Source organism: Indicator indicator, chromosome 27 (genome assembly GCF_027791375.1).
Source record: "Indicator indicator isolate 239-I01 chromosome 27, UM_Iind_1.1, whole genome shotgun sequence".
In the NCBI taxonomy this organism is placed as follows: Eukaryota; Metazoa; Chordata; class Aves; order Piciformes; family Indicatoridae; genus Indicator; species Indicator indicator.
The window spans coordinates 6,771,261-6,785,153 of NC_072036.1; the positions used below are offsets into that span (position 1 = coordinate 6,771,261).

The window sequence follows — 13,893 nt, forward strand, 5'->3', positions numbered from 1 at the left end:
TATTTTGCAGTATGCCACCAATCATGTTGTTTCCATTTCCATAGGAAAACAGACTTTTTCAGTAGTAGTTGGAACTAGGCATGTGTGAGAGACTGAATATATAGAAACTGACATGTGTGTGATGCAGACCTGTAGCCACCTCAGGGCTGCAGTCCTTGAGCTAATCATTTAATGTGGGGTTGCACACGAGTGCTCAGTAATTTTAATTCCTTTTTCCTGCAAATCTACTTAATTTATGTGTTCCTTGATTTGGGATTGCCACTAGTTTTTCAACTGCTGAATTTAAAAAAAAAGTATGTGGAAGGAAGAGGACTTCTTGGTTTCCTTTAATTTCTTTATTGTATTAGCTAGCACAGATTTTCTTAGGATAACTCCCCACACCCAAAATGAGGTCTTGATGAATAGTCTTACTTGACTAACCCATCAGGTGTGGGCCATTTTTGTTGGAAGTGAAAAATTCTGAGCAGTCTTACTACAGACTGTAGTATGATGAATTGCTGGAATTAGGAGTTCATGTCTCCCATTTAATGTGGAATAAAGTATGTATTGTAAAAGAGGCAAATCTAGCTAATTATTACAATTTAAATTATCTTAAAATAACCTTCATGTATTCTAGCTGCCAAACAGAAGCAATGTTAGAAGCCTTTATTGCAATTACATGGGATGGCTTTTGAGGAATATTCATTAGTGTGGCTCTCTGGAAGAAGACTCTATCACTGATGATGGAATGAAAGGAGAAGAGGTGCTTTAGGATGAAGCTATATAGTTGTCTGGTTTTACCAGGGCACCAATTTTATTATAGATCTGAAATGGAGACACTATAATTTTCCTCCTTAAGTATTCATAGTCATTCATTATTTTTTTTTTCTTTATTGAGTAGTTCAGAAAACTTGTGGTGGAAAGAACTGCACAAACTTTCCCAGTCTCTATCAAGATACTTTAAAACATGTGTTCAGTTCTTTTTTTGTAGAACTTGTAAAGGAAATGTAGAATTGTTACATCTTCACTGCTGCTTGAAATATGCCTGTGCTTTCTCCAGCTGTGTTCTAGACAAGTAGACATGAAAGTGAATTGAAAACTGTCTGAGCTGCTGGGTTTGAAAATATGATGGTCAGCAGCATGAAGCCCAGTTGGAGCCAGTCTCTAATGGCGTCCTCCGGGGGCTGATACTGAAAGCAGTATTGTTAAACATCTTTGTTGGTGATCTGGATGATGAGATAGAACATTCATTCAGTGAGTTTGTAGGCAATACAAAACTGGGACAAGTGGTTGATAAAGCAGGTGGGTGGGCTGCTATTCAGAGCTGGGCAGGCTGGAGAAATGCACTGATAGGAACCTCATGCGAAGCTGTGCATCGGGGGCAGCGTAACAAGTCCATCCTTGGGATTGACTGGCTGGAAAGCAGCTTGACAGAAAAGGCCCTGGGGTCCTGACAGCCACAAGTTGAATATGAGCCAGCAATGTGCTTTTGTGGCAAAGGCAGCCAGCAGCATACTGGACTGCAGTAGAAAGAGCATTGCCAAGAAAGAGCAGCTCAAGGGAGCTGAGCCTTCCCCTCCACTCAGCACTGGTGAGACACCTGGAGTGCTGGGTCTAGTTCTGGGTGTTCCAGTAAGAGAGAGACGTTGACTTTCTGGAGCATGTCCAGCAAAGGCTACTAAAGTGATTAAATGACTGGACCATCTGTTGTGCTAGGAGAGGCAGAGGGCTGGGACTGTTTAGCCTGGAGAGGAGAAGGCTCAGGGGGATGTTGGGAATGTGTGTATGTACCAGATGGCAGGGAGAAAAGGCATATTCTTAGTGGTGTCTTGTGAAAAGAGGAGGTAATAGGCACAAACATAAGTATATGAAATTGAGTTTAAACATAAGAAAGCACTTCTGCTGTGAGGATGGGCAAATAGCAGAACAGATTGGCCAGAGAGGTTGAGAAGCCTCCTTCCTTGGAGGTATTCAAAACCCACTTGAGCAAGGCCCAGCACAAGCTGTTCTAGCTGACTCTGCTTTGAGCAGGGGAAGCAGGGATAGATGACCTCCAGAGGGGCATTCCACCTACAGCTCTTCTGTGATTCTGTGCACATCTTATTTCTGTAGTGGTTAACATGCCAAACCTTTCAGTTGTTGGTGTGAAATGACGAAACTAACAGCCAGTGTTGTGTAAATACAGAGAGGTAGCTAGGAATTATGAATAAATTTAACTTCTGGTAGATCCTATAGCTTACTGGAAAGTATCCCAGTGGGCCATAGCAGACTTGTCCTAGATTCATCTCAGGCTGAGCTTTGAGAATAGACTTGGACTCCCAAGTGGTGTGATTTGGGCAAAAGTGACTGTGCCACTCTCTTTGCTTACTGTATGGTTTTGCTCCTATAATAAAAAAAAAAAAGGGGAAAAAAAAGAGCAGGAGCTTAGTAATCAGTCCTTAGTTTGAAAATATTTTTTGTTGTTGTTAAAATATGGGTATTTTTTGCAGGGAAAAGGGAGAGAAATTACTTCAAGGTAGTATATGGGGAAGTGGCTCCATTTCTTCTACATTTATTAATAAGTCTATGCATAGACAAGTTCCAAGTTGGAGTTTCCTTTATTTTCATTCTGGAAAATTAGCATTTGCCATTGAACCCCCAGTGATGATTTGGTAGTTAAGGCCTTCCCTAAAGTTGAAAAAACAAACAAACATACGAGAAAAAAACCCACCATCAACAAACTGGGAGTCTTACAGTGTGCTTTTCCACTAATTTTTTTTCCTGTATAGCTGCGTACTTTTTTGGAAGGCTGCATAATTTTCTTTCTTCTAAACAAGTCTGGAAAGTAGAGAGACAATTATGATCAAGAAATGAGTTTGTTTTCCAGCATGCCATTCAAACCACTGCTGAGGAATTCCTCTTTGTTCTGTAGAGGCCACATGGTATAATTCTCTCTGAATAGTCTCTCTTTCTGTGAGGAACCACTAAATGCTGGAATTGGTTAAAATCTGTAGAAGCTCGTGGATAAATAGCAATCAAAATAGATCAAACTTTGAGAGGAGAAGACTTGCAGGCAGAGAGAGTGTGAAACAGCTTTGTTTTGTTGAGGAGGAGAAACTGGGAAGACCGTTTGTGTGGCTTGTTGTACAGTAGTGCTGCATAAGTGGGGAGGCTGAATACAAGAAACCCTTTGTTTTCATCTGCTCAGTGCTTGAGGACTCATCAGTAAGCATGAATAGCATGTGTAAGGGACAATAATGCTGACTATGTTTGTAAGCAAACAAAAAGGAAAAGAGAACATCTTTCTTTTAGTGTTAGCTTGATTTCCAATTTATCCAAAAGCACTTGTTAAGTTTTCAGGGGATGGCACTGAAAAATGTTGCTCTGCATGTTCTCTAGAGCAGATTTGGAAATGGAAATGCTTCATTTTGCCTTACACTTCAATGGTGGTTCTGTCTCTACCACCACCCCACAGATTTAAAGGGTAGATGAAGGTAATTGGTCCTTTGTCCCAAATCACTCACAGGTTATGCATGAGCAATTCCTTGTTGGCACTGTAGCTGTGGAGTTCACTAAGTGGGTGTGCAGCAGAGTCTTGGGATACCTCTGGAGGCTCTGGTGTTCCAAACCTGCAGGTACAGGCAGCAGTGCTCATGAGCAGCAGCACTCCAGTGGCACTGCAAACAAGACACTTCACCTGAACTGGGCTGAATGTAGTGCCCTGAGCCAGGGACCCATGTGTGAAGTCTAAACTGAAGGTTTGCCAGAGACATAAGGCTGATGTTTATGTAATGTGTGGTGATGATGTTTCCTTATAGCTATCAGTTTCTGATTCCATTTAAAATGAGAAAGAATCAACTGCAGATGTTTCTTGAGAGATTTTTTTTTTGTGTGTGTGTGTGCTGCAAAATACATTTGGCACTTAATACTAGCACATACTTAACTAGAAAAGCATTCTGTCATGACTAAATTGCTGGCAGGAGCAGATGACCAAAGGCAGCTGACCATGAAAGAGCTGGTCAGCTCTCCAAGCCATAACATCTGGTTTGGAGGCAAAAATATTTCTCAGCCAAATGGTCAAACTTCCATTTTTTCAGCCACAAACAGTGGAAAACACCAGTGTTTGTATTCCATGAAGTTCAAGACCCCAACACTAATTCAGCAACAGACTCATTTAGCCTTACCTCATTGAGTATTGGATTATTTAGTTATATATATTTGGGGAGATGGTTGAGGTCCCGTCCCTGAAGGTGTTTAAGGTCAGGCTGGATGAGGCTCTGGCCAGCCTGATGTAGTGTGAGGTGTCCCTGCCCATGGCAGGGGACTTGGAACTAGATGATTCTTGTGGTCCCTTCCAACCCTGACTGATTCTATGATTCTATTATTTGCATTAAAAAAAAGTTATTACTATTGTTGTTACTGACTTACTCTCTTATAGTTCTGCATATCAAAGCACATAGCATTTCAATAGATTATTATTAATGATGTTATTGTTTTGTTGAAAGAGTATTAAGGCCTTTAGCTGGCAATCTGGGTGCTCTTGGAGAGAGTGTTGTTCTGTCTGTATGTCTGGAATGATATGCTAACAGAGATTACAGTAAAGCATGGTATAAACTTACTTTTATACTGCAATGTGGATGATGCATTTAGAGTGTAGCTGGCAAAAACACTAATTACTAAAATGAACAGTTTATGCTTCTTAATAACATGCAATTGCACTGAAAAAATTGCTAGTATTTTTGAAAGCATTTACCAGCAGGCCCATGAAATGACTCATCCTCTGGTAAGAGTACAAAACTTGCTTGATCAGCCCACCTCCAGCTTTTGCAACCTTACTGCCTCTTGAGTCTCAAACTTACTTAAGCAAGAACTATTTATTTGAGCTAGGATTTTTAAATGCATTGATTTCTCCAAATGTATTTCAGTTTCTGTTTTCACTTCACTGAAATGCTGTTAGGATGTTTTTGCTTCAGTGAGCACAGGCTTCTTTTCAGTGTTCCTGTGCTAATCCACTGCATCAACTTCTACAGCTGATTTCATCTTTGAGCTGTTCTATTACTTTTAAAATACTTAGATTTGTAATATGAAAAAAAATTCTTAGAGCTGGGATTCAGGCTGCTGAAAAATGTTATGATGTAATATTCAGGTTGTGATAGGATGAGAGGGAATGGGTTGAAGCTTGAGGAGGGCAGATTTAGACTGGGGATTAGGAAGGAATTCTTTACAGTGAGGGTGGTGAGACAATGGAACAGATCACCCAGGGAGGTCATGGATGCCCCTTCCCTGGAGGTGTTTAAGGCCAGGTTGAATGAAGCCTTGAGCAACCTGGTCTGGTGGAATTGTGTTCCCTGCTCATGGCAGAGGGGTTGGAGCTAGACGATCTTCAACGTCCCTTCCAACCCAAACCATTCCATGAATTTGATTTGTGTGCATTTTATTTTTAAGTTTTCCATGCCTTTCATTTAGGGAATGAATGGTGCTTATTGAATATGTAGATGTTCAGTGCTCTCCTCCAGCAGTGTGTGCACACCTTGGGATTGGGCTCTCCCTTTTTACATCCTTGTCCCCACAGTTGTTATTGGGATTTCTTGAGAGTTCCTGGGGGAGGGGGAGGGTTGCTCCTGCCCCAATGCCCCATAATGTCTGGCATGCCCCATGGGTCTTGTTTGCAACCATAGAAAACCTCCCAGAAGCAACTCACTATCCCACTTCCATAGAGCACCTCCTGTTTCAGCTGCTACTTGTTTGTTTAAGACAAGATGGTCAAAAGTTTTCAGTCTCTCACAGTATGCTAGAAAAATTGAATTAAGGTGATATAAATTAAACTGATTTTTGTGAGTCTCTTAAAATTATTTTCTTGCCATATAAAAATGAGTGAGTCTGGATTTTTTTGTTTTTCTTTCCACCTGATATTGTTCCATATTCTTTCTTTGGTGCTTATTTGTATCATGAAAGCCTGCCAGTTGGTCAAAGAAAATTTCAGAGTGCCTAGGTGATTTTTTTTTTTTTTTTCCCCCAAGATCTACCAGGTAACTCTAATGCCTTTTCTGTGATGCAATATTATTTTATGTTTCCAGGTAATATATGCTTTGAACACTAAGAATGATGAACATGAAGCTGCTATCCAAGCCCTTAAGGATGCTCATGAAGAAGAAATTCAGCAAATTCTTGCAGAGACCAGAGAGAAAATCTTGCAGTATAAAAGTAAAGTTGCCGAAGAAATGGATCTCAAGAGAAAGATCCAAGTCTTAGAAGAGTCACTGGAAGATCATAAAAAGATGAAACATCAGGCCTTGACAGAATTTGAAGCCTACAAGGATAGAGTTGAAGATATGCAACTTTGTGCAGAAGCTCAGCATGTCCAACGTGTAGTGACCATGTCAAGAGAAGTAGAAGAGATCAGAAAGAAGTTTGAGGAAAGGCTACGAAGTTTCATACAGCTGCAAGTGCAGTATGAGAAGGATAAGCGTACAGCTCTGGAAGATTTGAGAGCTGCCCACAGGCTTGAGATTCAGGAACTTCTGAAAACTCATCAGAGTCAGAATGCTACTTTAAGTAAGGGGCAAGAAAAGCTGGAGGAATTGCACAGACTGGAGCTGGAAGACTTGAACACTAAAGTCGAAGAGTTAAGACTGGAAAGAAAAAAGCTCATTGAGGACTATGAAGGCAAACTCAGCAAAGCACAGTCCTTTTATGAACATGAGCTGGATTCTTTGAAAAGATCACAGCTTTTTACAGCAGAAAGTCTGCATGCTTGCAAAGAAAAAGAAGTGGAGCTAAGAAAAGAATTTCAAAACCAGGAAAGTATTTTACGGAAGAATCTAGGAAAGCTGAAAACTGAACTGCAAATGGTGCAGGATGAAGCTGCCAGTCTACGGGAGAAATGCCAAAAACTTCAGGTGGCTCTTGGTACAGCAGAAAACAATGTTCAGGTGAGACAGATGATATGTTGTTCTCAAGACTGGGAGTTTTCTCTTTCTGTTTTGGGTAGTAGGTTGAAATGACTGGAACATGTGAACTTAATTATTTTTTGTCACTTGTACTTGATTATTATCGACTTCTAATTTTATTGATTTCTAATTTTTAATTATTTTTTCCCCCAGACTGAATTAATAGTACTTTATTTTAGCAGAATCTAGAAGCCCCTCTCTGGGGGAAAGTTTGGGTCTCCTTCCTTTCAGCTGTTTGTGAACAGGACATGATTGATCTAGTTGTAACACCAAAGTGTAGTGCACTCCGTAAAATATTCAAAACTTGCCACTTAATAGACAAAGATCCCAAACCAAGTCCTTTTCCCTTCTCTCCAAAGGTAAAGGTGGGAAAAAAATTTTTGTATCAGGTGTCCACATAAATTCATCCCTCCCTCCCAAAACAAAAAGATTCAGAGAGGAAAGGAGAATGTTGTTGACTGGTACCATTGAGATGCTGACAAACTTGGAACATTTGCCAGGGAGGTTGTGAAATGCCTCATCTAGACTGCACAGTTTCTTGCAGAAACACATTTGACAGCAATGTCTTACAACTGACACTGTAAACACAATGAATAGTCTGTGCTCAGTGCAGCCTTGCTTGAAGAGGTTGTTAGTGACTATCTTGCCTCAAGGTGTTGTGTTAAGGGAAGTAGCTTTGTGGGAAGCAAGAAAAAAAAAAGGTGGTGGTTGTTTGGGGTTTTTTCTAACTTTTTATTTCAAGGTCTTTTTTAGTGTTTCCACAAGCAGTAACTGAAATACTGCACACATTTTCAGTGTACTGGTTTTGGCTGGGATAGAGTTAATTGTCTTCAGAGCAGCTGTGATGAAAACATGTTGACAACACAGAGATGCTTTAGTTACTGCTGAGCAGTGCTTACATAGTCAAGGCTTTTCCTGATACTCAGGTTTCCTTACTAGCCAGTAGACTTGGGGGTGCACAAGAGTTTGGGATGGGACACAGCTGGGACAGTTGACTTAAACTGACTCCAAGGGATATTTGATATTAGCAAGAAAAAGGTATAGGAAGAAGAAAGGTGGGGGGAGGCATTTGGATTTATGGCATTTTGTCTTCTCACATAACCATTACAGATGATGGAAGCCAGCCTTCCTGCACATGGCTGAACTCCTGCCTGCTGATGGGCAGTGGTGAATGAATTCCTTGTTCTGTTCTTGCGTGCACAGCTTTTGCTTCAGCTGGCAAAGTGTCTTTATCTCAACCCATGAGTATTCTCATTTTGACCCTTCTGATTCTCTCCCCTATCCCACTATGGGGAAGAGAACAAGTGGCTCTTTGGTACACTTAAGTGGTATGCTTAACACTGGTAGGCAGATATGTTTGAGGTTCTGTCAAACAAAAATACCAGAATGGCCCTTAGAATTCTTCAGAGCCTAGTGCAAATAGAAGTGTGGGTTATTTATGAAAGTGCTCCTAATTTTTAAGGATTGTATGAATGAAACTTCTTTACTGAACTGTGTTTTCTGTACCTTTTAGCCTAATGCTCATTTTAATTCATAGATGCACAGGATAGTTTAGGTGGAAGGGACCTTAAAGGTCATCTAGTTCCAACACCCCTGCCATGGGCAGGGACACCTTCCACTAGACCAGGTTGCTCAAGACCTCATGCAACCTGGCCTTGAACACCTCCAGGAAAGAGGCATCCACAACTTTCCTGGGCAACATGTTCCAGTGTCTCACCACCCTTACTGACTCCTCTATGAAATTTCTTTACTGAAATGCCTTTTCTGTACCTTCTTTGAAACCTAATGCTCATTTAAATTTGAACATGATAGTATATAATGATAACAGGCATTATACTGTGCTTCCTCTAGGTTCTTCAAAAACAGCTAGATGATGTGAAGGAGGAGGAAATGTCGTTGTTAAGCAAACACAAAGAAGTGGAAAGTGAGCTCGCGGCTGCTCGAGAGCGCTTACAGCAGCAGGCGACTGATCTTGTTCTCAAAGCCAGTATGTGTGTCAGTAACTTAATCTGGAAATGAACTTCATCTGTGTATTTGAGCCTTGCCTTTCTCTCTCAACCCTGTGCAGGATTTAGAGTGCCTAAAATCTGTCCAGTTCTGTCCGTAGAAATTTCTGACAAGTTTAGGGGCTTTTAAAAGCTGAGTGTCTGCTGCCTAGGGGAGCTTTATACCTAGTTCCTTAGCAACTGAAATTTAAAAGCAATGCTTTATTATTAAAACTCAACTAATCTGTCATTTTTGAAGGCTGTAGTAAAACAGGGGAGTTGTGACTGGAAGTCATGACTACAAAAGGAATAAAAAATATTTATTCTGAGTAAACATGGAAGTTTCTTACCTGGATGCTTTCTCCATGTGAAACTGTTAAGCATCTCTGTGTAATCCTTGAAAGACTGTTTAGGTGATGATTTTTATTTTAATCATATGCTAATTTTGAAAAGGTACATTTCAAACATGTCTAGGTCAGGGTTTCTGTCAGAGGACTTCATTCCAAGGTGGAATATCAACTTGGCTATGACTTCATGATGCTCCTGCAAAGATGGTGAAATAGTGGGAAAATCTCCCCCCCTCTTGTCTTTGAATTTAACAGTCTTAAAAACATCCTCTTTTTCAGTCTCCTGCACTCTCTTAAGCCTGTCCCAGAATGACAGAAGTTTCACTTTGATCAGTTACCTAATAGCAGTATTTTCACTAACACAGATGTAAATTTAGAAGAACAAGGACAAAAATTTCCTGAAGTTGTTAATCTTTCCACTGCTGATGAGGACAAATTATTGTCCTGTCTGACTTTGGAAATGTTTTTTATTATTATTTAGGGAGTGAAAAAAAAAAAAAAAAGTCTAACCTGCAAGGATTTAGATTGTGCTTTGCTGTGAAGAGAATGAGTTCTGTTACATCTTTTAGTCATGCCTATAGCACAAAAAAAAAAAGTCTAATTCAAGAAGTTTTATATAGCTTTAGCTGCTACACCTAGCATGCTGCTTAAGTTATAAGTTTGATAAAACAAATGCCTCTTTACTGTTAGACTTCTGTGTTCTGCTTATTGTTGGGTAAAAATGTGTGGGTTTAGGTGGGGTAAGTTCTTCAAGGTAGACTGTGTTCATACACAGCCTACATCTGATTTCTCTCAAAGTCATTGTGCAACTCTAAACCAGGAAAATTGAAACCAGGCACTTGACTGTAGTTGGTTGTTTTACAATAAAAATAAAAAAGGGAGTAGTTGAGGGAAGGGTAAGCAAAGCAGTGAAGGTAATGAAGATCCAGAAAGGCTTCCAGAAGAGTTGTACTTCTAGAAATAAATCACTGGGGTATGAATGTATACTTGAATTGTGTGAAACCAATGCCATGAGGTTTAAAAGAGTTGTTTTGGCTTTAGGTCACATTGGAATGCTTCAGGCTACTCAAATGACTCAAGAAGTTACAATCAGAGATTTGGAATCAGAAAAGTCAAGATTAAAAGAAAAACTATCCCAACTGGAAGAGGAAAGGAACTTATTACAAAGCAAAACACAAAGTCTGGATGAGCGACAAAGGCAGCAAATTCTGGCATTGGAGAAGGTTCAACAACTTACTGATTTCAGCTGAATAAAACCAAAATGCTTAGAATTCTTAGGGAAAATTTTTTTGATTATTTGTTTGATATGACTGGAGTAGGACCTGTAGTAGTATGTTCCAAGCATGTCTCACGTAGCAAATAAAATGAGTAATGCGGAGTGTAAAGTGAAAGTAGAGAGGAGTCAGGTTAGAGGGTGTTCAGACTGCTTTGCATGTCTTTTAACACTTGCATTTGATTTATGACCTGGTGTGTAGATGCCTAGTAGCTAAAGTGTCTCAATAAGGAGAAAGGTGAAATGGTCAAAGAACAATTCATAAAGCCATTCTCTGAAAATGTGCTGAACATGCTTGGAAATACTGAACTGAACTTTTCTATGGGCTTGATACCCAACTGCTGTTTTCAAATAGAGCAGGGAAAATTATTTTTAATATGGATGTAGTGCTTTGCATGGCTATACTGAAACTATTTTTTTATTGAACTATTTAATTGGTGCTTAGTGTTTGCTCAGCTTGTTTTGTATGAAGACAATTTTTCTGGGTTTATGCCACCAGTGATACGTGTGTGTTTTTTCTTCCTACTGTTTGGATTTCACTGTTTAATCAAAATAATTTTGTTTTTCTCTGTCTCATAGAAAGTAAATGAAGCAAGGGAGACACAACGTGAGTATTATGAGAAGGAGCTGGTAAAATTGCAAGCAAGATTGGAAGGAGAAGCTGCACAGTTAAAGGAGGCTCATTCCAAGACCTTGGAAGAATTGGCATGGAAACACCATACTGCAATGGAGGCTGCACACAGTAATGCTAATAAGGATAAGAAAAAACTGCAAATGGTAGGTTTGTGTCTTCTTAATGGTCAAACATATTAGAGAAAGCAGATGTTAGAGTTTGAACATTGTATTGCATGGTCTTGTTGTGTGGCAAGGTTTATTTGGAGTTATCATGTCTCCTAGCAATGGAAGTAGTTCTAGGACACATTCATTTAATCTTTCAGGTTTGCTTTCTTTGTAAATTTAAATATGCCTGTTATTAAAACAATGTCTATTAAGGATTTCTGGAAATATATTTGTTTTATTATAGTCAAATGTGGGTTCCTTTTTTTTTGTTACTAGTGTTGAGAATAAAACAAAGGATAACATAAAATTCTTCTTCTTAAATCATGAAGTTATTTTAAATGGGAAATAGCTCCATAAATGTGAGAAATGTGAAATGATTTTTAGCAAGGAAAAATTAACTACAAAAACATCTTGGGTCAAGGTCTTGGATCTTAACTGTCTCCTCTGTCCAGCCTGTCTTGCTAAGCAGATATTTTTGTTATTCAAGGAACAGACAGTCCCAAAGGCAGAGAAGAATTGAGTTTAGTATCACAGTATATCAGAGGTTGGAAGGGCCCTCAAGAGAACACCAGGTCCAACCCCCCTGCCAGAGCAGCATCACTTAGGGTATTCCATACAGGAATGCATCCAGGAGGGGTTTGAAAGTCTGCAGAGAAGGAGACTCCACAACCCGCCTGGGCAGCCTGTCCCAGTGCTCTGTCACCTTCACTGTGAAGAAATTTCTCCTCATGTTGAGGTGAAATCTTCTATGTTCTATTTTGAACCCATTGCTCCTCATCTTACCACTGTGAACCACATAGTATGAGGAGAAAGCATGGTACTAGGAGCCTTGGGATAGAGAACATGAGGATTATTTGGACGAAAATACTGGGAAAGGCATTTGGGATTGGAAGTCTTTGGGGAAAAAAGAAACAAGAGAATTCTAAAGAATGACAGTAGGACTGAAGAAATGGCCTAAATATCTCTCTCTGCTTCAATTCTTCTATCTATAAAATGAGCTGTAAAAATGGTATCAGTTCATAGGAGAATTATGAAAATAGAGATGCTAATAATTTTGCAGTACTGCACAGCTGTACTGACAAGTGTCATAAAAGAACTAATTACTCAGTTGTAAGAACAGGGTCTGAATAGCATTAGTGAAACTTTACAGCCAGCAGATTTCAGAGTGAACAAGAAAAACTGAGCAAGTCCCTTTTAGCAAGCACTGTTTGTCCCACATGGTGACTGATCTGGGCCCAGTGAAGAAAACAGGCACTTGTGAGTTCTGAGTTTGAGTTTTGTCTCTGTATTGCTAGGAGTGTCTGCCTTGTCACTTGGGTCAGCTTCCACTAGCCCAGTTTGCTCAAGACCTCATCCAACCTGGCTTTGAACACCTTCAGGGAGGGGGCATCCACAACCTTCCTGGGCAACCTGTTCTAGTGTTTCACCTCCTTCACTGTAAAGAAATTCTTCCTACTATCCTGTCTAAATCTCCCCTTCTCAAGCTTCCATCCATTCTTGTCCTATCACTACAAGCCCTTGTAAAGAGTCCCTCCCCAGCTCCCCTGTAGCTCCCTTCAGGTACTGGAAGGCTGCTTTTAGGTCTCTCCAGAGCCATCTCTTCTCCAGGCTGAGCAGCCCTAACTCTCTCATCCTGTCCCCATAGCAGAGGTCCTCCAGCTCTCTGACCATCTTCTTGGCTTCCCCTGGACCCACCCCAGCAGTCTGATGTCCTCCTTATGCTTCTTATATTCCTTATAGATGAGGAAGGGTTGGTCTCTGTTGCTTCTGGGAATGAGCTGGATGACACTAAGTTGCTGTCTTCCAGCTTCCCAGTTTTTCTTAGATTTTTATATCATTTTATGGCATTTTTTTTCCTCTTGTTTTTGAGTGCTCAACTCTCCTTGTCTCTAGTCTTACCAATGCCTGCAGTTGTGTTCATGCATGGCTCTGGTGTATGCATTATCATAGCTGTTCCTGAGATATTGACTTCTCAGAAATCTGAGTTCAGGACCACATGGAAGCACTGAATCAATGCTAAGCTCTGCACTAAAGCTAAACCCCTGGGAGGGAGTTAACAAAGGAGCCCCAGCAGCTGCAAAGAAAACACTGGAGTCTTATATCACCTGGCTCTGCAGCACCTTACCTGGCAACTTTAATATTCCTCAAAAGGACTTTGTGGTATAATAAACTATATAGCACATTCCACTGCAATATAGAGCTGTTGAAGTGTGAGAGCTGAAATCCTCTTCCCACACTGACAATAATCAGGCTAGCTCAGGCTGGAAGCAAATGAAGTTGTATTTACAGTCAGAATACAAGCTATGATGAAATGCAAGGAATATGTACAAATATACACTATTCACAACATTTACAAATATCTACAATCAACAGAAAAACACAACCAAGCCCCCTGGCTCCCCCCTAATGGGCCAAGCCAGAAGGACTCAGACTGCCCTGGCAGAAAGCAGAGAGCCAAGAAGCCAAGAGGCTGTTAGCCTTAGCTTGTCAAAGTCAGTATGCAGGAGTGAGTGAGAAGGCAGAAAGAGAAGAGAGAAGCAGAGCAAGCTGAGAGAAGATGGACTTTGTTTTGAGTAGTGATTCTTAAACATTTCTCTTTT

General features: G+C 40.3%; 1 protein-coding gene across 3 annotated transcripts in view; it reads left to right on the forward strand.

Annotated features, from left to right (window-relative positions):
- FAM184A (family with sequence similarity 184 member A) overlaps positions 1 to 13,893 on the forward strand; it is a 60,789-nt gene that overhangs the window by 13,692 nt on the left and 33,204 nt on the right. For 2 of the 3 annotated variants that reach the window (XM_054393123.1, XM_054393124.1), the window contains exons 1-4: positions 6,237 to 6,890; positions 8,760 to 8,895; positions 10,282 to 10,463; positions 11,093 to 11,290. In XM_054393123.1, the coding sequence (XP_054249098.1) occupies positions 6,237 to 6,890; positions 8,760 to 8,895; positions 10,282 to 10,463; positions 11,093 to 11,290 (1,170 nt within the window). Of the gene's footprint in view, positions 1 to 6,035; positions 6,891 to 8,759; positions 8,896 to 10,281; positions 10,464 to 11,092; positions 11,291 to 13,893 lie in introns of those variants that run through there. The other variant, XM_054393122.1, reaches the window with a different exon arrangement.